The sequence below is a fragment of the Balearica regulorum genome, chromosome 6, assembly GCF_011004875.1.
Source record: "Balearica regulorum gibbericeps isolate bBalReg1 chromosome 6, bBalReg1.pri, whole genome shotgun sequence".
Classification (NCBI taxonomy): Eukaryota; Metazoa; Chordata; class Aves; order Gruiformes; family Gruidae; genus Balearica; species Balearica regulorum.
The window spans coordinates 38,268,301-38,296,069 of NC_046189.1; the positions used below are offsets into that span (position 1 = coordinate 38,268,301).

General features: G+C 39.5%; 1 protein-coding gene across 2 annotated transcripts in view; it reads left to right on the forward strand.

Moving 5' to 3' along the window:
• Positions 1-27,508, forward strand: part of KYNU (kynureninase) — a 59,467-nt gene extending 31,959 nt beyond the window's left edge. For both annotated transcript variants that reach the window (XM_075757249.1, XM_010311063.2), the window contains 6 exons: positions 2,283-2,381; positions 3,137-3,210; positions 20,459-20,511; positions 22,028-22,113; positions 25,465-25,695; positions 27,183-27,508. In XM_075757249.1, coding sequence (XP_075613364.1) covers positions 2,283-2,381; positions 3,137-3,210; positions 20,459-20,511; positions 22,028-22,113; positions 25,465-25,695; positions 27,183-27,335 — 696 coding nt within the window. In that variant the 3' untranslated portion in view covers positions 27,336-27,508. The remainder of the gene's footprint in view (positions 1-2,282; positions 2,382-3,136; positions 3,211-20,458; positions 20,512-22,027; positions 22,114-25,464; positions 25,696-27,182) is intronic.
• Positions 27,509-27,769: the final 261 nt, after the last annotated feature.

Below are 27,769 nucleotides of genomic sequence, written 5' to 3' on the forward strand. Positions count from 1 at the left end.
GTTCCCACGCAGTTCTTGTTCTGCGTGGCTTGTGCAGGGAGAGCTTTTTCAGTTTGTTTTACTTTTTCCATGCAATCTGTGTGGCTAAACATTTGCTGTTTGTGCGACTTGAGTGCCAGACACCTCCTCCGGGAAAGCAAACCAGCACCACTCATCTTGCAGATGACGACTTGAACAAAATGGTACAAGTGGGTGTTTCTGAGATGATGCGGGAAACCTGCCAGCGCTGAACCCAGATTTTCAGGCTAAGCCTCATTAGTAAGTTAAATAGTGCACAGTAGGATTTACCAACCGAATTCAAAGGGTTGGGGACCATTTAAAACAGTTCAGGAAGATGAACCTCTGGATGGTATCTTGGTGGCCATCCTGTTTGCGGGCTGCGAGCCCATGGTGTGGGTGCAAGCTGATCAGTTCCAGCCAGTGTCAGTGCTGAGGTTACAGGTATAAATATGGCTCTGGACCCTCGTTATGCTACTGCCACTATGAGGTTATCCAACCTGCTGGTGTCCTAAGGAGTCTTGTCCTACCTCCCATCTACTGTCTTTTCATAATTTGTCATCTCGTGCTTGAACATTTTTTTTTAAATAGAATTTATCACTTACCGACAGGGAAGGGACAGCTGATTTTAACACAAGACTTACCATAGAATTAAATTCCTTACAGACCTTTTTTTTTTTTTTTTTTTTTTTTTTATGAGCAACTATCGTTTTTTGGTTTCTTTTAATTTTGTTAATGTACTGCCAGACACAGTTCTTCAAGCCTCACAGCATATCCTGTTACTCCTGGTTTCCACTGCAACCAATGAATGTCTCATAGCAGTTCTTCAAAAAAGTTTGTGGGACGTATGTACAAAGGGATACTTGTTTAAATCTAGTCAACTGAAGTTTTGAAGTTAATGCCTTAAAACCCCAGGAAAACCTTCTGGTTCAATTCCAGATTGGCTGTAGTTTGCTGTAGCTTATTTCTCTGAACCAAGGCCATTTTATCTCTGAACGAGAGCGTTCCCACGGGCATCCCGTGTGCTCCAGCTTCTCGGCATTAGCTTCCCCGTTTCAGTTGATTTGTCTTAACTCACTTCTGAGCGTCCCTGCGAAGAAAAGCCACAAAGGGTGCGAAGGCTAGACTAGTTGTTGGAACTTCGGTTCTGTTTAAGAGCAAATGTTCAGGTTGTGCAAATGTTAGGCAGTGAGTTTTCTTGCCATCGTTTTGGAGCGACTTCTCAAGCTGATAACTTCACTAACGCCTCCATTAGAATTAGTGTATGGCATCTTCCTAAAAAGCTGCTTCATTCAATTTGTTATCTAGTTTATACAGAAGATTAAATATACCAAAGTACCATTAAAATAATTTAGCTAAATCTCCCTTCCTGCCAGAAACAGCAAGAGATTCTTAAAAAAAATCCTTTGTTTTATTATTGGACGTTGATTTTTCTGAAGTCTGTGCCCTCACTCTTATTCCTACCATGCTGCTTGCAAAGCCAGCTGTTTGTGTTTTAAAAGCAAAATGCAAAATAGCATTTAATTTGTAGTCCAGACACAAAAGGCAGTTTTAGTTCTCTGTGCTTAAATAAACAGCAAAGCTTGGAAGAACTTTTTAGTTTAAAAATGCTGCCATCCAGTGGTTATTTTGTGTGTACACCTGCTACTTGTATGGTCTATACGTCCATACGTGGTACTTATATGCTTTCCCCCCACGCCAGCGCCCTGTGCATATTGTGGTTATGACAGGTACAACACTGCTCCCCGAGAAGTGGCAGAATGCTTTTGTAACTTTTTAGGGACAAGTACAACTGTCCTCAGAGGTCAGTGTGTTGCATAAGCTGCTATCTTACCCATTTGGATTCCCAAAGAGCAAGATCCTCGTGGTTTAAATATCAGGGAGACCTTAAGCATAAGTGGAATGCAATTGGTCGTGAGTGACTGGCATCATTAGGTACGTTACTATTTTGTCTCTGCCTGGAGCTTGTCATGCCATACAACAGTTTGAAATTATGCCTTCATTCGGACGACTTATTTCAAGTGATTTCACTTTACTGCATGAGAAGAAAACTTAGGAATCTAAACCATGTCCAAGTGTCTGTGAAGACAAGCCCACAAAACAAATTCATGATTTCTACATGTATCTATGGTATAGAAAACTTGTTTCTAGTAATAACTCAAAACAGATGGGACTTGATAGCATGCCTAGATAGAGAGCAAGTAAAGCTCTAAAGATGGGTTTTCAAAATAATTTTATAGTGATGATTATCTTGATGAGTAGTATATTAATTATCTTTCCTGCAGGGTTGCTTTGTTGGATTTGACCTGGCTCATGCTGTTGGGAATGTAGAGCTTCATTTGCATGACTGGGGAGTAGATTTTGCCTGCTGGTGCTCCTACAAGGTAAAATAGATTCATTGTTTGAGACTGTTTTCCATAATGTCATTTACAGCATGGGTCAGCAAACAGGTCAGAAGAATAAGAACTGCACCTGAACTGTTGATCAAGACTTAGCTGAGTCTTTGAACAAGCCACAACAAGGAGATGAACACTGACTTTTGTGGTGGTTTTGTTATGAGAGGTTCCAAAATGTAATAGTGGCGATGACCTGCGAGGTCTTGCGGATGTGAGATGGATGCACAGCTGAAGCACATTCTGCTCTGTGGTCACAGTAGCAGAGGCTCTTCTCTTCTTTCCTACACCAAGAAGATCTTGCGGCTATAGGATTTTTTTTAAGTGGTTCCTAAATAAGAGAATATTGCCTAAAAAATAATTTCAGATCACAGAACAAGGTATCTTTAGTTCCTCTGAGTTCTCTTGAGATTTAAAATCAACAGATATAGTCAGGTAAATTATTTGATGACTTTGCTATATGTATTATGACATGGGACTGTTTCAGCTGTACTTCAATTTTCCAGCCTTTTGTCCATTAGATTTCGAATATCGTATGTAAGCCAAGAAGGATATTTTTAGAACTAATCTGAAAAAATGTATCTGCTTGTACCTACATCAGCACTTTGAGACAAATGCAAAGATCTACAGTTAGAAACCACTAGAAACATTAAACTTTGTCTGTTTTGTAGAGCAGTGTGAGGGAAGGAAAGGTCTGCTTTACAGATAACGAGCATGATGTGTACCTGTTGATTTATTCTTTGCAGTATTTAAATTCTGGAGCAGGCGGCCTCGCTGGTGCCTACATTCATGAGAAGCATTCCCAGAGTATTAAACCAGCGTGAGTATATTTCTATGCCCAAATAAAAGGTGCTGTGAAGTTTGAATGGGAAAGTATCGTCCCTTTGAGTTGAGGTCTAAAAGTGAGAAGCTGTATAGATTCCTAGTCATAGACTATGGACATGTCTGTCTCTGTATGTATGTGAGTACGTATAGATGCAGGAGAAATTCCCTGCTTCAAAAAACCCTCATTGGGCTAATATTTGTTACGGACTTATCACATCAATCAAACGCTTAGATAATTTGGATATCTGACTTTGTCACCTCAGAAAGATTGATTTATGTTAATTTTAGTAACTTTTGCAATTGTTAATGTACGTGCTCATCTCTTAAACGCATTTCCTCGTTGAAGTCTGCTGTTAGTTCTAAACTAAATATAATCATAAAAGAGAATGCTTATATTATTAAAAACAAGTAACATAAATCATGCCTATGAGACTGTTTAATGTAAAGAGAATATTTAACAACTTTCTTTAAAAATAGATTTTTTTTTAAAATCATTGAAGTCTTTGGTGAACAAAATCAAAGACAATTTCAACTCTGTATCTAATAGCTCTTTAATAGTGGCATGTTTTCATTAAATTTATATCCACTGGTAAAGCTAGGAAGCATTACATGGAGATCTGTGTTCTCAGAGACTTTATAATCCATGAAAAGCTGTGCTATCAACTGAGGTTAGCTGCATTAAAAAAAAAATACCTGTTATTTAAAATGTTATATGACTGTACTCTATGTATGTATATTAAGAACAGTAGGATTAGTACTTTTAATGCACTGACAAATGTAAACATTTCTTTCTGGCTATAATACTCGGGGAAATTGCTGGCACTCACTTTTATTTTAGCTTGAAGAAGGCAAACTAAATCAGGTTTCAGAGAGAAATAATATTATAATAAGCAGCTTCGCTGCACTGTGTGCTGGTTTCAGACTGTCTAGACTCTCAGGAGATAACAAAATAACACTGATAAGTTCTTCTCAGTCACCCATAACAGAAAACTCATTAGGATGACATATGACCTGTTGTGAACTGATTCGATCCTCACATTTGAACACTGGCAAAATATTCCAAATATCTGGATATTTCTTCTGGAAAGCGCTTTTTTTTTTTTTTTTTTTTTTTTTTTTTGTGAGGTGTCCCCCCCCCCTTTTTTTTTCTGCAGTCATTGCTGTTATGGCCAAACCTCTGGACCCTGGTTGTGGGGAGCTGGGAAGATGCTAAGCAGTGACAAAATGTGGGCAGGCTAGAAATCACAGAATAGCAATAGGAGGAATGAATGAAATCTCAAGGACTTTGAGTCTTTTTGCCTCATTTATGAAACTTTGAAACTTCTGTGAGGCTACTAGCTTGCTATTGTAGCTAAGATCTTAAATTACTTTTTCCTGAAACAGCTTCTTCATACATAGTCATTAACTTGTGTACTGAATCTGGATACTAGATATTTTAAATAAAATTGCCTATATGAAATAGGTTTTTTTCAGCCTGGGGCCCAATTAAGGATCTAATTCCAAGCTTCCTGCATAGACCCTTTGCATTATTTAATCATAGTTATTTCATATTTCCTGAGATTTGATAATCACTCATCAGATTGTTTGTAGTTAATATGCCCCGGTTGCATTATTTTTCTTTGTTTTCCACATCAACCAGCCATTTCAGGTCTCCAAATAAGGCAGTGAGACAAAGGAGAATTTGTCTATGTCAAAGTATTCAATTTTATAGCTGATTTAAATGCAGAGCAATTTGCTGTATGTTGTACAATCAAATAGAGTGGAATTTAACTGCTCAGGAAGTTGCAGGTTTTATGTTGTAGCTGGGAAGTCTTTGGCTGTCATCTGAATCAAGGATGACACCCAGTGGCCAGACAACTTCATTCCAAAACCAAAGCACCGAACGCTTTTGTTTCTTTGCATCTCAGCCCACACATAAGAGGGTAATTAAATTCCAATCCAGCTGATATCCTTTTGTCATTTAAACTGTCTGAAATATTGTTTTTAACTCATGGCCAATATTATGCGAGTCACTTTACCCACCTATATAGATTTCTTTAATTTGTCTCATCCTTCATACTTTCTGCAAGCTATTGACTAAGTAGCTATTTTTATATCAAAATAATGTATTGTATTTTAATATAAAAATGTATGTTCTGACCATAAGTCAGAGAGGGAGACCTGGAATGTTTCCCAAGCACCTTTGCCTGTTACTGACTGAGGCTGGAGCAAAAAGGACTTAGGTACTTATTGAAAATTAACAAGCTCAATCCAAAATTTTAATTTTAAACCCCCCAAGTCCAGCTACTGCCCATCACCAAAGGCTTTTAAGTATTTGGTTTTAATTTCCTGTAACTTCATGTGTATGCTTTTGTCCATGCCCAGAGTCTTGCTAATAAGAGTGGTGTAAAGAAAATAGGTGCTCTCATTGTAGCTATCCCCGGTTTTAGAAACTGGGTTCCCTCCAGCTGCGCCCCATGGGTGCTGCTCCATCCAGAGCCTGCTCCCTGGACAACAAAGCACTTAATTGCTTCTGCTTTCTTTTAAAATGCAACATGTGAAAGTGTTATTAATTTATTTGATAGCCTTACCACCAGCAGCTAGGGCCATGCCAAAATCGCTTTCTGCTTTGGCTCTGCAGGCCAAGGTTATGGCAGCCTAACTGCAAATCTGTGCAACCCAAACCCGGTGTTGTTCAATAATACCATGCCACACCCCAGCAGACAAAAGGTAACACCAATCCCACTCCTGTTCTCTACGGATACTTCCCATGACATTTTTAAAAGTTGGTAATTCACTAACTTGGCAAAGGGTTTATGCCCAAGGGCAAGGTTTGATCCTTGGGGGTGATGGCTGGCAGGTGGAGGCTAGGGACAGCACAAACTCGTGTGTCCTCTTGTTTTGTGTCACTGCAAACACCATCCTGCACTCCCTGGCTTAGCTAGGCATAGTTCTCTAATTCACTGCAAGGGCCATGGGTTTAAAAGTTACATATTGTAACCATCCTGATTAACATCCGTACCTGAGTATGTTGGGTAGTCCTTTGCTAGTCCCCTATATTTCTTCCTAGGGCAGTAAAACTGAATCAATCTGACACGTACGGGTCCAATATATCCCTATTCTCTCATGATCTCACCTCCTTTGAAGTGTCTTTTAATACTCAAATAGCTTTTTTAATACCTGCTCTATATATCACAATGCAATATATTCTTGGCTAATTGTGCTAGTGTGATTTCTTTAAGGGAAGGTTTCAAATAAAAAAAAAGACCTGGGCAGGGCAGAGCAGAGCTATGAAACACTACTGAAACTCTTGGGTTAGTGCAGGCTGATCCTGCGCCACCAAGTCTCCACACAAATGCACTTATGTCATGGAAAGGAGGTTTCCAAGACAGAGAGCACTAAGGTGACCTGCTAATACTGAAATTTTGCTTGACTAGCTTGTTGAACTCCAGAAAAGTTTCTTTCCCCGCCCCCCTTTTTTCTTCCCCTGTTTCTTATTTTCTCCATTTATAAAAAGAAGAACTAAAATCTACCAAGCAAGATAGTTATAACAAAGTGTGAACGTTTGTGAGCACCTGGGATCGAAGGTACAAAAGTCCGGCGTTCACAGCAGGGTATCCGCAGCTGTAAATGTGCAATGAGTTCAGCTCTGCTGTCAGCTGGCATAAGGGACAGGAGGGGACAAACTCACCGAGTCCTGAGATAGGGGAAGAAAAAAAGTCCTAGTCAAATCCCTGTAAGAAAAAGTAAGGCACAATTTAAAAAGATGAAAGGGAAATAAATGTATGTAAAGTAGCCAGGAGAAGAATAGATAAGCGTTGGCAGAGGATTAAATGAAAATTGTACACAGTCTAGTGTTTAAAATGAAAGGATTTATCAAGACTTAACTTTAGCACAGACTAGCAGCAGGTAGAGTTTAAAAATACAAAGTTTGTGTGATGTAAAGAAGTGCTGTACGTGCAGGAAGCAGCTGATGTCCAAGGAGGTGTTGGCTTTTACTAGAAGTTAAAAAAAAAAGTATCAAAGAACAAGAAACAGAAAGGTAACTATTTCATACTAGCCTTGAGAAACACACAGTATCTTTAGACAATTTCTTTATAGACAGAGGTGAGATATCAACACTTTCTCTTAGATCACTTTCCTTTCTGGCACCTTGATTCCAGTGAAAATGCCAGAGCACAAATGGCTTCTCGCTACTTCTTTATAGAAGTTTTTCGGCATATGAACTTTTACCCTGGCGTGAGATAAACAAAAATGTGCTATTCCAGCTCCATACATCTCCCCATTTTCCCCAGGAGCTCTGGGTCCTCACCTTGCTCCAGTGCAGACCTCTCTGCCCAGTAACTTTGTCTTGCAAGAGGTTGCTCAACCCCTTCCAGGGGCAGCTCCAGCTGAGTTCTTTGGTTATTTTCTTGATCTGTGAGGAGATACCACATTATTCCCTTTTGAATTAGAGCCACATAATCCCAAAATTAAATAGCTGAAGCTCCTGTGAAACTACTGAAAATAATGTAGCTTTGGAGCAATGTGAGTTGGGAGCAAAGGACAGTCATAAAAGGATTGGAAAGGTTGTTTTATATCTACTGTACTGGAAAGAACTAAAGCTGCTCTTGTTTAAGATGCTTCTAGGAATAATAGACAAAGATGGTCCAGTTCTCACTGACCCCTGGAGTCCGTCAGCTCGGAGTATCTCAGCACTACTGAAAGTTTTCGCAGAACAGAGCACCCTGGCCCGGCCAAGGGGAGGATCTGGAGAAGCAATGTAGAGACTTCCAGGGAGCTGAGCTGAACGCAGCAAGGGGGAAAGTCAGCGGCCACAGAGGGAAGCGTACATGCTGCTGTCTGCAGACGGGCTTGGAGCTGGTCCTAGTGGACTAATGCGTGGATAAACTATTCGTGGAGTGCAACACCTGTCCCCTGAGTGCATAAAGTATCCTCTACTAAGGTAGAAATGAATTGTTTCTTTGCCAAGGAGATGAGAACAATTTAGCTCCTTGAGCTAATTTGGAAACCAAAAGTTAAAACCTCCCTTGGGAAGAGACTGTTTAGGAATAAAGGCATCGGCTAATTAGGCTTAATTGCATTGTCTTGGGACAAATGATTTATTAGGCCAATCTAGACCCATGATGGGCCTGCAGGGGTGTGTTCTCGGATTCACCAACTGAATGGCAAATATCCAAGAGCATTTTTTAACTTTGGATTGAGTCTCTGGGAGAAAAAAAAGAGAAAGATTAATGTGCGTTCACATCATCTATTCCCATTCTCATTTCTTCAGCTCTGTACGTCCTTTTATGTGGCTCCCGTGATTGTCTCCTTGTTCTCTGTCAAGCATTTTCTCTCTATCTTCCTTCAAATCCTCCCTTGTAATTAAGCTGTATCTTCAAGCAATCTTGCTTCTTTTCTCATTATAAAGAATTTTCTCATTCTTTCCTCCCAGAAGGTCTTCCCCTATGTTTTGTCATTTTTGCCCTGGTGAGATTTAAGGTCTTTGGGAGAGGAGCGGTATGCCTCCTTGTAAACTCATGGGACTATGTATGGTTCAATCTGCTGTATGTCAAGACTATGTCACTTATAGGATAGTTGGCATGAGCGTGAAAGCAGTGTGCTGTTTTCATTCCCTGTGTGTACTCGCATGCTACTTGGACACTTACTCTTAGTTTTGAAAACTCAAACCTTAAAATGGAGCATGTAGAAAATCAGAGACATGGTTTCTGTAAAATTTCTCAAATATATAAAGTGGCGTTTTTAAAAAAAGCATGGTATTCCTGCTTTTCATCCCTGTTATCAAGGCATCAGAATGCTGGGATGGCTGGAAATAAACAAGTAAACAAAAGCCCTTTGCTTCTATAGGTCATTTCTTCTCCAGAATAGTATTTATAGCACAGGTGTGTTTGGCTGCAGACATCTGCAGGTATCTTGGTGGCAGATTTGTGGATTTTATGTATGTTTAAATCTTTGCCTGACAACTTGCTCTTTCTTTTGTCCAAAACTCCACCAACAGTATGAAGAAATGTCATTTAAAGTATGAGGCTTGTCACAGCCTTTTTAAAAATCATTTTTATTTTAAGACTGAGGCTGGTCAAATTCTTATAATAGGTCTTTAATGGTATTCATTCTTCAGTAATTACTCGCTAAACCAGTGAGTTTCCATGTCAGATCTGAGCAGATTCAAATTTCTCTTGCATCTCTCCTTCTAGACCACACTGATGGGACATACACCACTTGATCTGTTCTGCCACAGCCCTTTTCCCACTCCCAGCCTTGGAAACGAGAGGGAGGTGGCCGCGTTCCTTGCGGACGTGGTTTCCCATCTGCTGCCTCTAACTTTTCTCATCAGATGGTGTAAGACACAACTGCTTGAACACATGAAAGGAATCCAGCAGGCTTAGCCTGATGGAAAGGTGAATGTAGCCTAGGGGCAACTCTTGCATCCCCGTTAACTAGCAAGGAAGAGATCCTGGGGCTCTCCTCCAAGTCTGTATGGTTGCTGTGATTTTTTTTTCCCCCCACTTCAAAGGAGATGTGTTGTTAGCTGCCTGCTCTTTGTGCCTCAATTCTCCACTTCGAGACAGGTAGTTTTGAAAGCACTTTTCTGCTGTGTCTTGTTTTTTCCCAGTAAGAGAAGGCAGCGAGTTACTTTCCTTCCTGCTGAATGAGCTTCCAGGGATGCAACGCTCAAGCTGGTGTAACACACCTCTAACAAAATGGGAAGAAAACCTCCTTTGCCTGCCTTTTTTAATAAGTCGCAAAGAGAGGCATTAGTTATCTCCCCTCTTATGCTTATCTCAATTTGTACATTCCTATATCCACCTCACAGAACCTTTTTCTCTTAGGGAGGAAAAAGTTTATTTTCAACAAAAAGCATCAAGTAAATCTTCTTCCATTTCCACTAAGAGTTCTCTTACCTCTGTGCAGAAATGTGCTGGAACTAATGCAATTTTGCATTTGGGATTTTCTACTAGATGTTGAATCAGTACTTGATCATTTTTCACTTTTTCTGCTTCATATTCTCACTTTTGGTACTTTCTATGAAGCTTCCCTCCTAAGATTCTCATTTAAAGCTGTAGTCTACTCCTGTCCTTTAAAAATGAGATTTGCTCATGCTTCTGTATTAGTTCATTAGTCCACAGTGGGGAATTGTTTCTAATTCTTTCCTACTAAATGTACTTTGAGATCATGGTATGCCTTGAAATTGCTCTAAGCTGAAAGCACAAGCAATAGTCATTATGCTTTTGTACCATTAATATAGTTACCTTTTTTTCCCCTTTTATGTCCCCTGGAGTATGTTCCTGTAATTGTCAGTTACCGGTTCAGATGGGGTCTCCTGCACTGCATGTCTCCCAGAGCTATTCGTGTCCCTGTCCTGGCTGAACACCTCTCTGGCTTGAGCCGTGGCTCTGGGATCACGCGCACAGCTCATATTGTGATTCATATCACAGCCGGCACCTGATTCAAACCATAAGCATTTTTAAAGGTAATTGGAAGGTCGTTGTCCGGGTTAAGGAAATAATTCAGCCTCTTTATTTCTTGCAAAGTTGGTACTCTGTGTGTGTGCACTGGGGGAATTGGGGGTGGGGGTGGTGTTCTTTTTTGCTTGGTTTACTACTTCTGCTTATTTGTTTCCACTTGTTCATGGGGTTTCTGCTCCCCATACCCTCTGTTTCTCCTGGCTGAACCTTCATGTCTCCAGCACACAGCCAGTACAAGACGGTCTTACCAGGGCACGCACTTTCATATTTTCAGGGCTCCCTTAGTCATATCTATTTTATCTTCATCATTGCAAACTAAATAATTTCTTTTGCCCCCCACACCAGCTCATTTCTTGGTAAGCCCAACAAAGCAAGTCCACAGCCTGCTGTCCTTTACTTCTAGCCCATCTCCACACATCTCTGAGTCAGGAGCTTCTTCGAGACCTTCATGGCATATATTGTTTCTTCTTGCCTGCTTGTTTTAAGCCATCCTTCTTCTCACTTTCCATTTGTGAAATATTTAATTTGAGCTGTTTGTTGCTGACAGTAAATTCTTACTACCACAATCACTGCTCTTCATTTGGTGTTGAAGTCATTGGCAGTGCTTGCTGGGAGTTGCCTCTTGCTGCCTTCTACTGTGTGGAAACTATAGGGGGGCTACAGCAATATCGTGCTGACTCAAGTGCCTGAAGAGCAGTTTGCAGTGAGATGCTGGGAGGGACACTGTATCCTCTCTTCCTCTTCCTTCTCCTGGTTTCTCAGTCAGCATGGCATCAAATCAGGGACCTAATCACATCAGTGCAACTGTTTTGGGAAACTTGTAGGTTCTTTCTGTCCCATGGCATGAAAAACAGCTCATCAAAGTGAAGAATTATTAATTTCTTTAGCTGTGTACAGTTTATTAATAAAAAAAAATCTAATAATTTCCTTATCTAGTTTTTCAGTATCCTTCTATTTTCATTGACAGCTTTCTGACTTGACTTTCTAGCAACCTATTGTAAGCTTCTGCACTGAGAAGAGCTTTGGGGGCTCCTGAAATCGCTGTTGGACCTCGTGTCAAATATACTTTAGGGCCCAAAATAAACCAAAGAAACCTGGTGGTTTATGTGCTACTAAAACTTAGGGCGACTACGGCCCTAAGTCACATTTCTCTCATGTTCTCTAATGATGGATGAAATTTCAGCTTTTTGAGGAGGGACACTAAAATAACTCTAAAGATGTCCATTTCTCTTCTCCCTTACTGATTTCATGTCTTAGACTTCAGCTCAGTAAACACAGTTTAAGTTCTTTTCTCCTTGAGTATTACTTAATGTTAGTAAATGTTTTGTAACACAGCTACTGGATTCTGTGGGAACGCTGCTGACACTTAAAACTTTGAATTCAATAAGTTCCAGCCACTGACATTAAAAAAAATAATAAATCTCATCTAATGTGGATTGCTTCTTGTTTCAGGCAAAGAGCAGAGTGATAACTCTTACATTTTAGCTAATAAGAATTCTAGTATGATAAAGGTCTTGCATTAATATTGTTTTTGAATACAGTAATCACAACAAAGACTCGAGGAAGCACAGCTTCACGGATCTTAAAATTTTTATATTATAGTTCAATCAGATACATGTATTATTTAGGAATCTATCTAGATACCATCCCCTCAAAGATTCATTCAAGGGACTGAGGAGACTGTATAGTTCAGTAAATGCATCATAGTAATCAAAACCATCCAAGTCTCCTTTAAGTCACAATTCACATTTAAAAGTACCTCTAGGAGGGATTGTTGCTTTTGCTCCTTGTTTAATTTAATCTATTTGAAACACCCTGCAAAAAATTACTGAATTCTTAAAGAATGTAATATGCTTTTTTTTATCACCATAATATAATTGGGAGCTATTCAATACTTTATAAAAATCGCTGAGAACTTTATTAATATCTCTATGAGTAAATTGGCTCCCTGATTGATTTTTAATTTCTGGTGTTAGGCAGAATATTTGATTTCCCTTTACTAAATGTGCTAACATACTGTTGGCTGTATTCCCCCTTTTCATATATCTGATATTTGGCTAGTAGAAGTGATATATGACTACTTTGTGATAATAGTTGTTCGTAAGCTGATTTAACAGTTTTTAATTCAACTTCATTAGCCTTAGAGGGGTTGTTTTTTGTGAGATCTTTTCCCGGGATTTAATTTAGGCTCCAATTTTGTCCGCTGCTTGATCATACCTTTCTTTTGCCTGATCATGGCGAATGAAATTATCATCCCTCATCGCAAGCGCCTTAGAGGTTTGGCAGAGCTCTGTGCGACTCCAAGGGGCCCTGATTGGATTCGCAGCATTGCAGCCATTTCTCTTTCTCATGCCCTGATCACACCAACTTGTTTCCTGCTACAAAAGTGAACTCAATCTCCTTTTGTTTTGACCTGGAGGGGTAATATGGAGGGACATGTTGAAATTGGTATATTCCCACTTGTGTTGAGTCTAAAAGACTAACAAGGAAAAAATCAATTCAAGAAGAGCGTGTGTACCCTCTATCTTCAAATACCTATCAGCTGTAAATCACCTTGCACTTGACTGACCAAACAGCCTAGGTTTTTCACCCAAGAGTCTCTCTAATTGTGGCAACAGTTGCATTAAATTCCCCACCTCGGAGAACAGCAAAGCTCAGGGAGCCGAGAGCTGCCCAGCTACTCTTGGAAAAAGGATGATTACTCTTAATTTCACCCGTTGCAGGTGCATAGTTAAGTAAGTGTCGTTGTTTAGATTATGAAACTGTTTTTCAGGATTTTGGTCTTTGCTGTTAAAATTTGCTGCTAGGCGGAAAGTGAATTTAGCTATTTCTTAACCAAGACAAGCCTCAAAATAGAGGAGAAAAATTGTCTCCCTTTAGATGGTACTGAAAATACAAGCTACTTAACAGAAGAGAAATGTCATGCTATTAGCCTCTAATACAATCATATTACTTTGGTCTTTTGACAAAGTAAAGCCTCATTGATATTAAATATGAAAAGTTACTACTTTCACAGTAGCAACTTTTCATAAGGAGTTTTGATTTTTCCACTGAGTTCTAAGAGACTGGTCCATTAATAATGTATGGCATTGCTCACAAGTCACATATGCTTAATAATTAGGAAACATTTGTAATGAGTTGAAAAGGGTAAAAAAAGAATCAGAGTATGTGCAAGCCCAAAACTACAGAAGTCTGAGGCTAATAATTACCTGGGCTTCAAAAGCTTTTCAAATTCTAACAACGGATCCTACTTAAAATTAAGAACAGACATTGCACAGAACAGAATAATGAAAGAAGTCCAATCTTACCATTTGGAATAAAGGATATCTAAATAGATATAAGGGGGGGGGGGGGGGGGGGGGGGGGCAAGCTTTAAATATAGCTTCTGGCAATCTTGACAAGGTTTTCTGAAGGAGACAGTGAGGGTCAGGTTTCCAAATATTGCTAGAGTCTAACAGGAGCTAGCTGCCAACTCCCTTAATCCCCCATGCATATCGTAGCCCATATACATATATATACACACATCTGGGTGATGTACTATGAAGTACACTCCATAACTGGCGGCTGCACAGTGTATGAAGAATTTCACCTACACAGAAGGGTTAAAATCTGTGAATTCTGCATTTTGGTGATGAAAGTGGGAGTGACTTTTCAATTACTCTTTGTTTTGATTAAACAGACCCCTCATCACCATATCAAATATTATTTGAAATATTTTTCTGCCTTCCAGTGAGCTGTCAGCAGGGGAGCCCTGGGTCAGAGCAGGACCTTGCTGTGGTGCCCAGTATGGAGAGGATGGAGTTGCAATAGAACTTGTCCATCCATTTGGGCTTCAGTTTTGTTTCAGCAAAGCTGTAAAACACCGTATGGAATTAAGGAATAGAAATATTGAATTTTTTTTTTTTTTCCCTGATGTCAGTGCCAATTAGGTGACAGGGATTGAGAAAAATATTAAATTCTGAACTCAACAGAAACCTGACACTGGATACAATTTTTGAGCCTGACAGGATAATTTGGGGAAAGGCTGGAGGAAGGAAAAAAGAAAACAGTGGCATCAACCATTACCTCCAAATCCTGTTTCCCTATCTGTATTTCAAAAAAATCCAGTATAAGATACTCCAAGGAAATCTTTTTCTCTGTTCTTACATGGTCCTCATTACTAAATATGTGAACACATTTTAACAAATATATTCTCACCACTCACCAGAGAGTTAGGGCAGTACTGAGCAGCATTTCTAGAGATAAGGGCTTGAGGCATGGAAAGACTAAATGACTCATCCACGATCAGACAAGTCTGTGATAGCAAAGAAAATTGAAACTCCTTCTCAAACTCTAGTCAGTAAGCCAAAAATTTGCTATGTAAAGCAATGAACAGTGTGTGTGTGGGGGGTTTGTTGGGTTTTTTGTTGGTTTTTTTCTGTCTGCTTTGGGGTATGTGTGTGTGTGTGGTGTCATTCTTGCTATTTATTTTGAAAGTTGGCATTGAATCCAAAGAAGCGCAATCATGCTCATGTGCTTGCAATAAAATTAATGCAATTAAATTGAAACGCATTAAAAAATTGCAATTAGAAAGCTGGAATCAAATTAATGCAGAGTAGAATGCAAACACTGTTTCCCTGCTGTTGAGCCTGGGGATCTTGTCTGTGCTGAGAGTTCAGGGAGAGCCGTTTGTAAATCTGAGTGAGAGTAAGGTGGCCTTGAGGAAGTGATACAACGATTTAGGAGTTTGCTTTCTGGGACTGATTTTTCTTTGAGCACGGCTGCGTTAGGAGATGCTCCTGCTCAGGACCCAAGTCCTGGCTGCTTTTTCTATCTATATTGTGCTATGTGGAGCCCAGGACACTGAAGGCATGTGTTTCAAGGGTTGGAACTAAACTTTCAGTTGAGCTGGAGATTCATAGATGAATATAAGGCATGTTAAGGAATATTTTTGGTCTTTGGGAGCTGGCTGTACATTTATTTATTTATTTATTTATTTTTTTAACCTGCCTTTTGAAGCATGAAAGCTGGGCAGAGTTGGATTCTGGATACGACACCAGTGACGTGGTACCACCACGTTCTCCTAGGCAGCAGCATGATGATCAAACACGCTCACATCTCCGTAACTTAGGTCAGATGTAGTCTGTTCCTACCTTCAGGCTGGCTCCAGCCTTCAGACTTTCTGTAATCTTTTGTAGTCTAATTCCTAAGACCTGACGGGCAGTTTTTCTCCATTTCCTGCTAATGGAGTGATATTGGAGACACAGTTAACCTCTATTCTCTAAGCCTGTGTCACACTGTACTGTGCCTCTTGGTTCTCTGTTATAGGTCTTAAGGGTGTCATGAGGAATAAGCACAGGGAATGGATGTGCTCTTCAACCAGCCAATTGTGTCATGGTCATGCAGGGCTGCAAGAAACCGAACTTAATGATTATTGTTGGCCATTCCATTCCTTTTCCTGCACGAGGTTGCCTTTGCAGCAATAGCATAATATCTGCCTCAGTTCTATGTAATCAATTTTGGGAGCAGGGAGACATCTCATTAACTCCTTAGTGTTGATTCTTACTCCTAGCTAGAACAGTAGCATGAAAACTAAAAAAAAAATCTTTGCCAACACCTGGAAGTTTTTGCAAAAAGAAAGTGATGTGTGAATGAAGAGCTTAGCTGCCACCCAGCAGCCGCATCAGCCGCTTTGCGGACACGGTCTGCCCCAAAACTGCCTGTTTATGATTTAGCTTAATCCATGGTTTCATAAACATAGCATGCTTTGCTGGTATATGCTCCTAATATAGAAATAATCTAAGTAATAAATATGAATTTTCTAGATAACCGAGAGAAGACAAACTGTTCCATGCCCAGTGAAGCTGGCAAGCGTAATATAAAGTGTTACTAATTTCACACTACATTCCTGTTGTAGCTTTTCAACATGCTTTCTCATGGCCATAAAATGATTTCTCACACAATATAGTGACAGGATACTTCCACCACATTGCCCTGCATTGTAAAAGTTGGGCCACATTAATAGTATTTCCCTGGTTTCTGTATCACAACTCAAGAGTTTCTTCCCCCCACATAAGAAGCGAAATGAGACCCATGTTGCTTCAGGCTGTAAATTATAAATAAGTAGCATGATCATCTGTAACTTCGAAGCAAAGGTCAAAGGATTTTTTTTTTAATTTTTTCTGTGTTCTTTAACTGGATCTTCTTTGATGTTACACTGCACATACATCATGATCATTATATCCCACACTCTTGCATCATTAATGCAACTACAAACGAGATGACTCAAGTTATGAACAATCAGTGCTTCTGTCTAACGCAGACAGATAGGAAGGAGGAAAATGAGCTAGATAAAAATACTTACTGAAGGGATTGTTCCCTGGTGTAAAGGCGCCTAAAGAGAGTATGACTAAATGAGAGGGTACTGTTCCTTTCTGGAGTAATTTTCCAACCCAGCAAATCTTTGTTCATTGATTTGTAAAATAAGAGAACATTTTGGGGTAAAAATAAGGAATTTGAAAACCTTTCAGCAGTATTTTATTATATGCCTACTTGTTTCATGAAATCGAGCTAGTAACAGTTTGCTTTAAATACTGTGTGGCACATTTAAAAACTACTTCAGTGCATAGACTGGAAAGCTGCAGAATTCCCTGGGAAAGTCTCAATGCTGTCAAACCACGAGAACGCAGCTTTTATTTCAGAAATTAAATGGAAGAATGCATTATCCATTTTAATAGTTATTTTCTTATAGAATTTGGGTTGTAAGAACATGCACAACTCGCATAAGAACCCACAGCTGATTCGGCACTAATTTATTCTCCTTTTTGGCATAATTGCGGTGGGTTTCATGTTAGCTTTTGTTGCTGGATGGAGAGATGTGAGCCAGAGAGGTGGTCCAGGAGCACCGTTGCCAAACAAAACCTTGGGAGGGTCATGGGTATCTGGGACTGGCAGGAGGATGCCATCTGGGCACACTCCACAAGCCGGCTATCGTTGGGATAACCATTTTGATTAGTACTGTGTTAAAACAAGACAAGTGTTCAGTTTGGATACGTTTACGTGTAAAGGGCAGTGACCAGGAAAACGTTATTCTCAGGGTTTATAGTGGAACATTTGCAAAATTAGACCCTTTTCTCCCCAGACACTGATTTTTAACACACTTACAAAATGGGTTTTATCTGCAATGAAAAGGATATAACTCTAGCGTCCCGTTACTAACAAGTTTAAGGTGTTTTTAAACACAAGCACGTCATATAAGGCTTTTCAGAGCCTTCCACATTATGCATTTTGCAAAGATTATGGTTTGGAATTCAAAATCAATTTAGATCTTGCTGCCTTTGTTTTTGAAGCAGGAATAGTCAAAATGGTGACTGCATTTCAAAATACTCATTTTGCATGCAGAGTAACAACTCTTTAATAAGAGATTTTACTGCAGTATCTTAATGTGTAGTTTTATTGCCTATTATTTTTAGTGAGCATTTATAAAGCCTTATGTTTGGGGTTTAACACCTTAGCTATTTCCCATCATAACAGGTTGAAATTTGGCATAGCAGTGGCAATCCTCATTTCAAAATTTTCACAGAAAATTGTAAACAGTAAATTGCTAATTTGTAAAGATTTTGTGAGTTCCCACACTTTGAAGCCTGTCAACTTAAATGTCAAATACCAAGACATCCATATGGACCATTAGGTCAATGAGAGTGTAGGACCAGAGCTGCCTCGAAGTGCACATCCTGCAGTAACACCTCTGAAGTTCTAGAACAGCCAAGAAGGGGGGGGGGGGGAATAAAAATTGTCAAAGTTATGGTAGGGAAGGGCAAGACAGCTAAAACTCTCAAAGAAAATCCTTCATTCTGTCATTTTGGAAAAGTTCTGATATTTCACCTTCCAAGTTGCAAACGTGGTGCTGCAGCAGAGGTCTGGTTTTAAGCCAGCTTCAAAGTCAGCAAGTTTTGAATTTTCAAAACGCAACCAAAGCGCTTTTCATCAGGCTCTATCTGGGTAATATTCTGGTTGATGTTTATTTTGTCTTTGACTTTAGGATGTGGTCCAAATAGAACATAGTATTGTTTTCTGCTTGCTACAGAGTAATAGTCCAAATGTTATATTTCCCATGGATTTTTCTTCTGTTTAGAACCTTTGGAATTCATGGAATGTGTGTGCCATTGGCATTAGTAGTATGCTGTAGTAACACACCATATTCAGGGTTTATAGTAAAATGTTGTATATATATTATACAGTTCATATTAAATAGCTTGGAATGTCTTTTATGATTCAAAGCATCAGCAACCAAGTCACTTGGGCAGAAGCTGCATTATACTTTATTTGGGGTGTACTCATTTTGGCAATGTAATATCTCATTTGAAATGAATGTATATTGCACTATTGATTTTCATGGGTCTTATAATAATAAAAACATCACGCAGCAATAAAGAAAAACCCATGCTTTTTCTGTATACACTATGTTCGGATGTAGCTCAGAGCCTTTCATAGAAGTAAACATAAAACCTATGTTGTTATACAGAAATATGAAGTACTTTATTTTACACTATGCAGTATTCATATAATAAGTCTTTAACTCAAATGTGGTCTTAATGCTGCAGAGCTGAGTTCTTTGAAGCACACTGCAAAGAAGTTCTCCTGCTTTAGAGAGGGGCAATGCCTTTCTTTTTCCTTGTTTACCTCCAGGAAGGCTGATCAACCATGAGTTTTACTTCTAGATTTTTATTTTTTTACTATTATAAATTTTGAACACTTGCCAAGCTTCACTCCCAACACCTCTGCTACCTGGCATAGAGAAAACCAAGCAAAGCCTTGGAAGAAATGGTGTCCAATATGTCCGGTCCTGGAGACCTTAGCAGATCAGGAAGGAGTCTGTGGGGGTGACTTCCTAATACTGTGATAGCATTGATACCTGGGAAATTTCAGGTAGTATTGACGTTAGTAGTCACCAATATTACTATGTACTGAGTTAGGAAGTAGAGAACCCAAGGTTGATGGGGAGAGACTCCTTGATTTTGCAATGTTGACTTCCTCTGCAGTGCCTTGGGCACTAGGTGAGCCAGTGCACCCAGCGGCTTTGGAAAACTACGGTTATGTCCTTGAGCATATTTTTGAGCAAATAGACGTTAATAATGCAGTGTCATCTTAATGTACAAGCTTGGATAAATGATTTTCACAGTAATTGATTTTTATTCATTTTTTTTTTTTCTGGAGATAATCTTAAAAATATGGTTTGGTTTTTAATTTAAAGAAAATTTTTTGCCTAATCAATTCAGGAGAAGAAAAGCTTGCTCAGAATTCACATTGCTGTCTTACAGTAAGAAAAAGGCAGTTCCTGTACAATTCTCCTTCTGAGGTCCTGTTGTCTGTCTGCTGTCCATCACTAACTTCTTTTCTTGTTGTAACTAAGTCAGATTTTATAACACCTTTTAGCTCACCATATTCATTAAACTAAGTTTAAAGGGGAGGTTGAATTTAATGCCTTGGAACAAAACAGTGGAAATATTTCTGTTCTATTTTTCATTTTGTGAAATGAATTCAGACAAAATGGATATTGTTAGAAATCAATAGTTAATTGAAAGATGTGGTACATTTTTTTATTAAAGAGAAATTTCCAAATCGTAATATTAAGTTTTTAGTATTAGGTCTTTATAAAATTTATTGCATTTTTAAGTCATTGTTAGAAACACAATGTATTATTAGAAATGTATTTATATATCTTAATCTTACTTATATATTTCTTAACTCTCGAATCTAAATTAAAAGATATTATACCAAGATTGCTATTAATTTACTTTCTTTACAAAATCTTAGGCTAATTGGCTGGTGGGGTCATGACTTCAAAACACGATTCCTCATGGAAAACAGTATGTACTTTTATGCTTTCAATTTTACCTTTTTTGATATATTTACATGTAACCAGCTTCACTTTTATAGTAGTTTCAGGAGAAAGGGTAGACCTTTGTATTTCCTCACTTATGTTAAATGTATTAAGCTAAACTCAACCCAAATACGTAATGCCATGGAGTTAACAAAATAAATGTGGGAATAAATTTGGTCTCTGGGCATATGGGTCTGACTGTCTGCTTCCAGGCATTTTGCTGAAATATCTTCAAAATGCAGATACAGAATATGGATGAAACTTTCAAAGTATCTCAGTGAATTAAACACATAATTCTCTGAGGAGCGAGGACCTGCTATCATTCACGTGGGAAATATCTTACCTTAGGATTAGTTCCACTGGAATTAATGAGAAATTGTATAAATAAAGGTAATGCAACCTGACATAAGTCATGAAATACCACTAATATTTCAACATCTCCGAATTCCTTGCGCTAGCAAAGGATGGGTTATAAGGCAAAACCAAACCTTCTCTGAAATAACTAAGTATTTATTGTCCCAACGTGAAATGAGGGCTCCTTTCCAGATCTGACAGCTAGACTGTTCAGCTCCATTTTAAAGTATGGCAGAGAGAGTATCCTGAGGGATCAGGAAGAGAAAAGACCTTTTGGGCTTGATTGGTTGTTTTGTTTTTACTATATTTTTAATTTTCTGTGGCAGCGCCTGTTGATATGACTTTGGCTGGAGAACACCTCTCTAATAGCCTCAGTCTGCTCTTTGTTTTCTGACCAAATGTGAGAGAGTGGCACTATGGAAAGCCAACAGGAGACACAAATTACCTTGAAATACTGTTAGAAGAAGAAAAAACATTGTTTATTCATTTCCATGGGCAGTTTGTAGGGGAGAAGTTGGGCCACGATCATTATAAGATTAGCCAGTCTGCTGTGCATGAAAAGCATTTCCTCCGCAGCATCCTCTTGCTCTGGTGTTGGAGCATGAAATATGAACGTTGACATGGAACTTACAGCGAGGCTTTATAGATTTATTAAACAGATTTTGTGAAATTTCACAGCCTAAAGTCTATGCAACTTCTCTACGTGGCCTGAAGCTACATTTAGCTGCATCTGCAGTCTCCCACGTGTCTCGTCAGTTGAATAAAGTTAAGGAACGTGATTCCCTGCTCGTGGCAGCACCGCGGCTCCGCACGAGCCTGTCTCTGCTGACTTGGAATTTCTCTGGTTTGTGCCAGTGTTAAAAGAGATTCAAGTGTAAAGGTGGTATTAACGCACACCATTTAAACAAATTGCTTGCAGTTCTCTAGTTCCCACGAAGCAGCTAATGAAGTCTTCCGCTGGATAAAATTGGGCTTCTCTCGAAGTTAAAAGTATTAGCTGTGACTAGATTACTATTTCCTTTTAATGACTGATTCCTACAGGCCACATTAGTGAAATACTTTATTGCGTGAAGATGGACTTCAAGATAAGGTGCAATCCATTAAAGGGAAGAAATCAAAAACACTAATATAAGTTATTCATTTTCCAGAATTACAACTAAGTGAAGGAATTAATGGATTTCGGTTATCGAATCCTCCAATTTTACTGGTCTGTGCTCTGCAAGCTAGTTTAGAGGTAAGTAATTGCTTTACTTTGAGCCTGAATTTAAGAGTATAAAAATGTTAAATGAATGTTATGCATATTATTGCTGCCTCCCTTAAAAAAAAAAATTGCAGAATAGCTAAAAAGCACAGGGGAGGGGGAAATGGAAAACAACAACAGTAACCCCACAACCCTGAGACCTCAAGACCTTTAATAAATACGCTCATCCCTTCACTATTCTCACAAACTTTGCTGTTGGACCCAGTATACTCGAGGTTTGCACCTCCAAGCTTTGCCGCCGGCACTCTGTTTGTCCCGGCTTTTAGGGGCAGCTTTTCCCATGGAGATATTCAGGTCTGGCCTCGGTGCAACTCACGCAAAGGATGCCGTTAGAGATCTTCCTGGGGAAGAATCACATAACTCTAAAAAGTTGCATTCAGAGTTGCTTCTATGTACATTTCTCTGGTCAAAACAAACTTAATTCCTTTATGAAAGAAAATGGATGTGACCACCTGGTGTCCTGGTGTCTAAATTGAACCGGTGGCTCAAGGAACCTTTCCTCTACTGTAGTCCCTTCTATTACAAACCGAAAAGACAGAAGCTGTCTGTGAATGCTTCCTTAAAAGGGGAATTCGTGAGTGTGGTATGGCTCCAGAATGGCTTTTATTTGCTCTCTTTGTTAGTTTTTTGGCGGCCAAAGGAGCAGAGCCCCACTTCTGACCCATCTCTGCGACTCACAGACCGTGGCAGTGGACAGGGCAGTCCTACCGTACAGAGCAAATCCCTGCCGGCCTAGGAGGGGGTGACCCGTGTGCTGAGAGCCCCCTGGTCCTCCTTGGAGAGCACAGCTCAGCCCTGTCTGAAGGCATGCAGCTGTCCTCAAAACTCCTTGTATCGTGCTGGTTCATATCAGAATGTAGCAGCATTTCTCTTATGGATGGCTCACCCCTGAAACGCAGCTGAAAAGGATGGTTTTACATAGATTTCCCTACTATATGCTACATATGGTACTATGTTAAAATTTTTCTTAAGCTGCTTTTCAAGCCAGCCTTGGTTAGCAAGGTTTTGTCATCAGCATAAACGGGAGAATTTTATTTCTGCTGGCGTTCCATTAATGCTAGTGTGATGACAAAGCTGGTGCTGGAACAAAGAGCAATGCCCATACGCGGTATGTCCCTTGTCTTTATTTACTGAAAAACCAGTATCTTAAGCAAACAAAGTCAGAAAATCACCAATTGTGTTCTCCCTAGCTTACATGTAATGCTGAAGGACTGCAAAGGGCACAGCAATGCTTCTTGTTCTGCCTGACAATTTATTTTGTTAGTCCTTAAACATCCAATATATTTTTTTAAACTTTATGTGACCTTCGAGATAAGCTGAAAGCTATTCTGCTATGACCCAGATTGTCAGTGCTCCAGTTTGTGTGGGTTGATGTCATTTAGCCCGCTGCAGGGAGCCTCAAACAATGAGGGCTGAGCAGTTTCCATCGCCTCCCCTTCCCGTGCCTGCATTACCTTTTGGCACAGCCAGGATTTCCCAGTGCTAATTGCTCTAATACAGTGGAAAACAAAATAGTTTTCATGTCTGGCAAGAGATGGCTAGTGAAATTGCATGCCACCTTCACTGGGACACATTAAGCAGAAGGCAGTGTTTCCAATGGAAACAATGAAAACTGCAAGTGTTAATGCATGTTATTCCTCAATAATGCTTAAAGTGACTGTTATGGCGGTAGCTGCTCCCTTTTATGGAAAAAAGGGGAGTGCTATACAGCCACATTTAAGAGATCTTTTTCCAAAAATTTCACCTGGGAGACCAAATATTTCTTGCACAAAGCCTGAGCAAACAGATTTTTGCACTCAGCCTAAGGAGATCCATCCCTCATCCTGCTTCAAAGCCCAGAGGAACAGGAGGCAGGTCTCCATTTTACCTCCAGTACTGCGCTGAATAGTTGTCTGTACGCTCTGCTCGCCTGTGAGGCCAGGGCAGCACCTCTAGATTTTTGTTGACCTGTACAAGTACTGACTGCTGGTGGCTCTGGTCCCTGTCACGGTCATTTCTGTGACTGCACTGTCTCCGTGCAACAACTGTCTTAGAGCAGCCATATTTTGTTTCATAGGAAAACCACGTAGGGGCTTTTGGTTTTGTGCAGCATCTAGAGACTGTCGTAGCATCATGGAGTAGTACTTGGGATATTCTACAAAAGAGGCATTTCCAGGTGCTGCTGGAAACTAGACTTTGTTGTATTTTGAGTAGGATTTCTCAGTTACCTCTTTGTGCACTCTTTCAGGTTATGATAAAAGTAATCTTAAAAGTGTTACTCCTTCAGTGTGTAGCAGTGATTTCTTGAGAGTGAAGATCATGGATTTTCATACAGGACCTGATTTTGCAGCTGCAGTCAGTGGAGGCATCATTGTCCATGAACAGCTACATGGCATTTATGTGCCAGAATCAGATTTGAAGTGACTACCTGGTACTTGCATGTCTGTATCGTGTCACCTTTCCCTGAAGCTGCTTGCATGGGAAGAAGGGAGCTTTTGGGAAAAGCAGGGGTGAATTGTTTCCAGGGCCACATTTTCTGTTGTTCCCTGTAACCCAGCCTTTCCAGAGCACCAGCAGAAACTGTTGCACCTTATCCTGCTCCCAAACTCTTCTGCCACCCTGTTCTTGTTTGTGTGTCAAAGTAGTACAGCCATTTTTAAGCAATCGCTTCTGCAAGTCTCATGATGTTTTGAGTTTCTGCGGCTCACCAGTCTTTGTAGCTGTGTAAGAGCACAGAGCTATTAAACCAGAATCAAGCAAATATTTTTTCTTGTGGGCTAGCAGAGCCAGAGCCTGCAGTGCTGCCTGTACAGGACTTAAACCAGTAAAGTCAATATGTTAGTACAAATTTGGTGTTTTCAAAAACAAGAGTTTGTAGATCAGTAGCAATGTTTCAGTCCTGACCCTTGCCTTTTGTTACTTGAGGTACATACAAGGAAAAACTTGTATGTGGCTTTGAGTTTCATGCAGCCTTATTGAATGTATAGAGAATTTATGGATCCTCTTCAGATATGCAAAAGAATGCTCTCTTAGCAAACTGTTTTTGTGTGCAAATTCATTTATGCAGATATGGATGTGTGTAAAACTTTAACAGAAGACAGAAATGTCTTTCATTGTCTAAAGACATTATCTATAATGTCTATCTGATATTATCACTTGATTCCAATGATAATATGTATAGAGAAATCTGCTACCTGGCAAAGTACGAGTGACAGAGTTTGGTCCCTGTATAACCAAAATGATTTAAGTCATTGAAAAGCTCAGAAATAGCCTTAGTCTTCTTTATTTCCTTTTTACTTTTCTATAGCAGTGCATTATCATTCTAATGATTTAAAATTATTATAGGTTTTTGCTCAAACTACAATGAAAGCATTGAGAAGGAAATCTGTTCTACTCACCGGTTACTTGGAATACCTGATAAAGCATTACTACAATGAGGATAAAACAAATCCAGAGAAGCCTTTTGTAAAAATAATCACGCCATCTCAGATTGAGGAAAGGGGATGCCAACTCACACTGTCTTTTTCTCTTCCAATCAAATCGGTGTTTAAAGAGCTGGAGAAGAGAGGAGTAGCTGTGAGTAAATCAAACCTCATCTTCTTATACATTGTTTTGTGAACCTATAGCATACCAAAGTAATAATTTTTGCAGTCTCATATAAGGCCCAAAAAGACTGGGAATGATGAAAATTGCTTACATAGCGTCTTCAATCTAATAAGTAGAGTTATTTTATAAGTCTAGTAAGTAGAGCTACTTTAGAAATTATTTGTTAGCCTATAGATTGTCCTTTCTCTACTGATTTATTTCCAATAGTTCTGTGAGTAGCACCCAGGAGTCACTACTAAGGTCAGAGCTGGTTTATGGGTGCATTATGGCGGGAGGCATTATGGAGTTGAAGCCGATGGTCTGCACAGAAAAGATAGGAGAAAGAAAGAAAAACAAAAAAAGAAAAAAAACCCAACCCCCCAAATCCCTCAGATTACTGGAAAATCACAAATAGGAGTATGCTGGAGCTGTTCAGTGCAATGTACTGCCTGCACAGGCCTTTCCTGTTCAGGGTGCTCGTCCAGGTCACCTGCTGTGGGTCCAGGCATGAGGCCAGAGACCACAAAGAGGACCACAGCCCAGTGATGATGAGGAGGTCTGAGCCTCCACCAGTCTCTTTCCTGATCTGTAAATGGCCAAACCCTTGCTTTTTGCAAGGCATTGAAGTGGAGAAATTTAAAAAGTGTCATTTTTTTAGAGAAGTGTCATAGGACTCAGAAAAAGAGGCCACTGAATGGTGGTGCCATGTAATGGCATGGTTACTAGTGACCACCCCTCAAAAAGAATAAAAGCTAAATTTAAGGCTATGCATCTGGTGATTTAGAAGTGCCGGGAGGTGAGGCTGATAGTGTAATGCCATATAAATGATATATGAGTTTTATTTCTGCTGGTGACTCGTGTCCCCAAAGGACATCTCTTCTAGGCTAAATATGCTGCTGTTTTGGTGCTGCCAGGGAATTCCAGGAACTGCTGCTTTTAAGAGGGCACGGGGCCTTACACTGTTGGCTTGTCTCCGCGATGCAGTAATATGCTTCAAACAGGAGAGATTATTCTATTCAGCAAAATGTTCAAATTCACAAGGGGGAGGAAGAAAAATACGGCAAGCCCTGAGAGATTACTTGTACCTTTGGTACAAGACACTCTATCATACTGTCATGTTTCTGCTCTGTAGTGGCTTTTTTGTCAGCTGTGTGCCTCTTCAACTATGGGTTGCTATAGGTCCTAAGGTAAATTCTGGAGATACATAGCTGGTTTGGAGCCCCTCAATGGCACTGCTGGAGTCCTGCCCATCCTGAGCCCCTTGCATCCTTTTTTAGGCAACCCACTACTCTTCTTGCTATGTTCTTCACAATAATGCTCCTCACAGTAGTTTCTTGGGCGTCCCAAAGTTTTTACATATGTCTCGTTGCTGGTCCAGTCGTTCTTCCTTAAAGACAAAGATGATATTTAAAAATATAGTCTGACAGATAAATATGAAGTGACCTGAATTTACTAAGCATTCCCTTTCTGTTTTGCAGTGTGACATGCGAGAACCAAATGCTCTTCGCATTGCCCCAGTTCCTCTCTACAATTCTTTCCATGATGTGCACAGATTTATTGAAATACTGGGATCTGCAATTACATCTTCAAAACAAACAGCAAACAATACTGCGCTATCTGGTTCTTATTGATGGCTCAGCTGTATCTTTTAATCTATTTCTGACTAAGATGCATTTATCCCGCTGAGCGGTTCTTTGCTTCGAGTAGACTGAGCTATATCCCATGCAATTTGCAAAAAAACAACTGTGCTTGAATAGTTATTTACAACAGACATAGTTTTATTAAAGCTCATATTTCCACTCTGCTTTGACTTTGACTTCATGAATTAATATGCTTTGTATATTTTAATGGGGCTTTTCTTAAACATTTTATGTAGTTTTATTACATTAGCTTCAAGAAGCATGGAAGAATTGCTATCAACTAGAACAGGAACGAAAAAAAATCCCTTCTTTATTATAAAAATGATGCATAATAAAAAGTAGAAAATAGACAAATCACCAACAGTTAAAAGATACAGTCCAATTTAAATTTTTAATTTACTAATTCTATCTAAAATACATGGTAT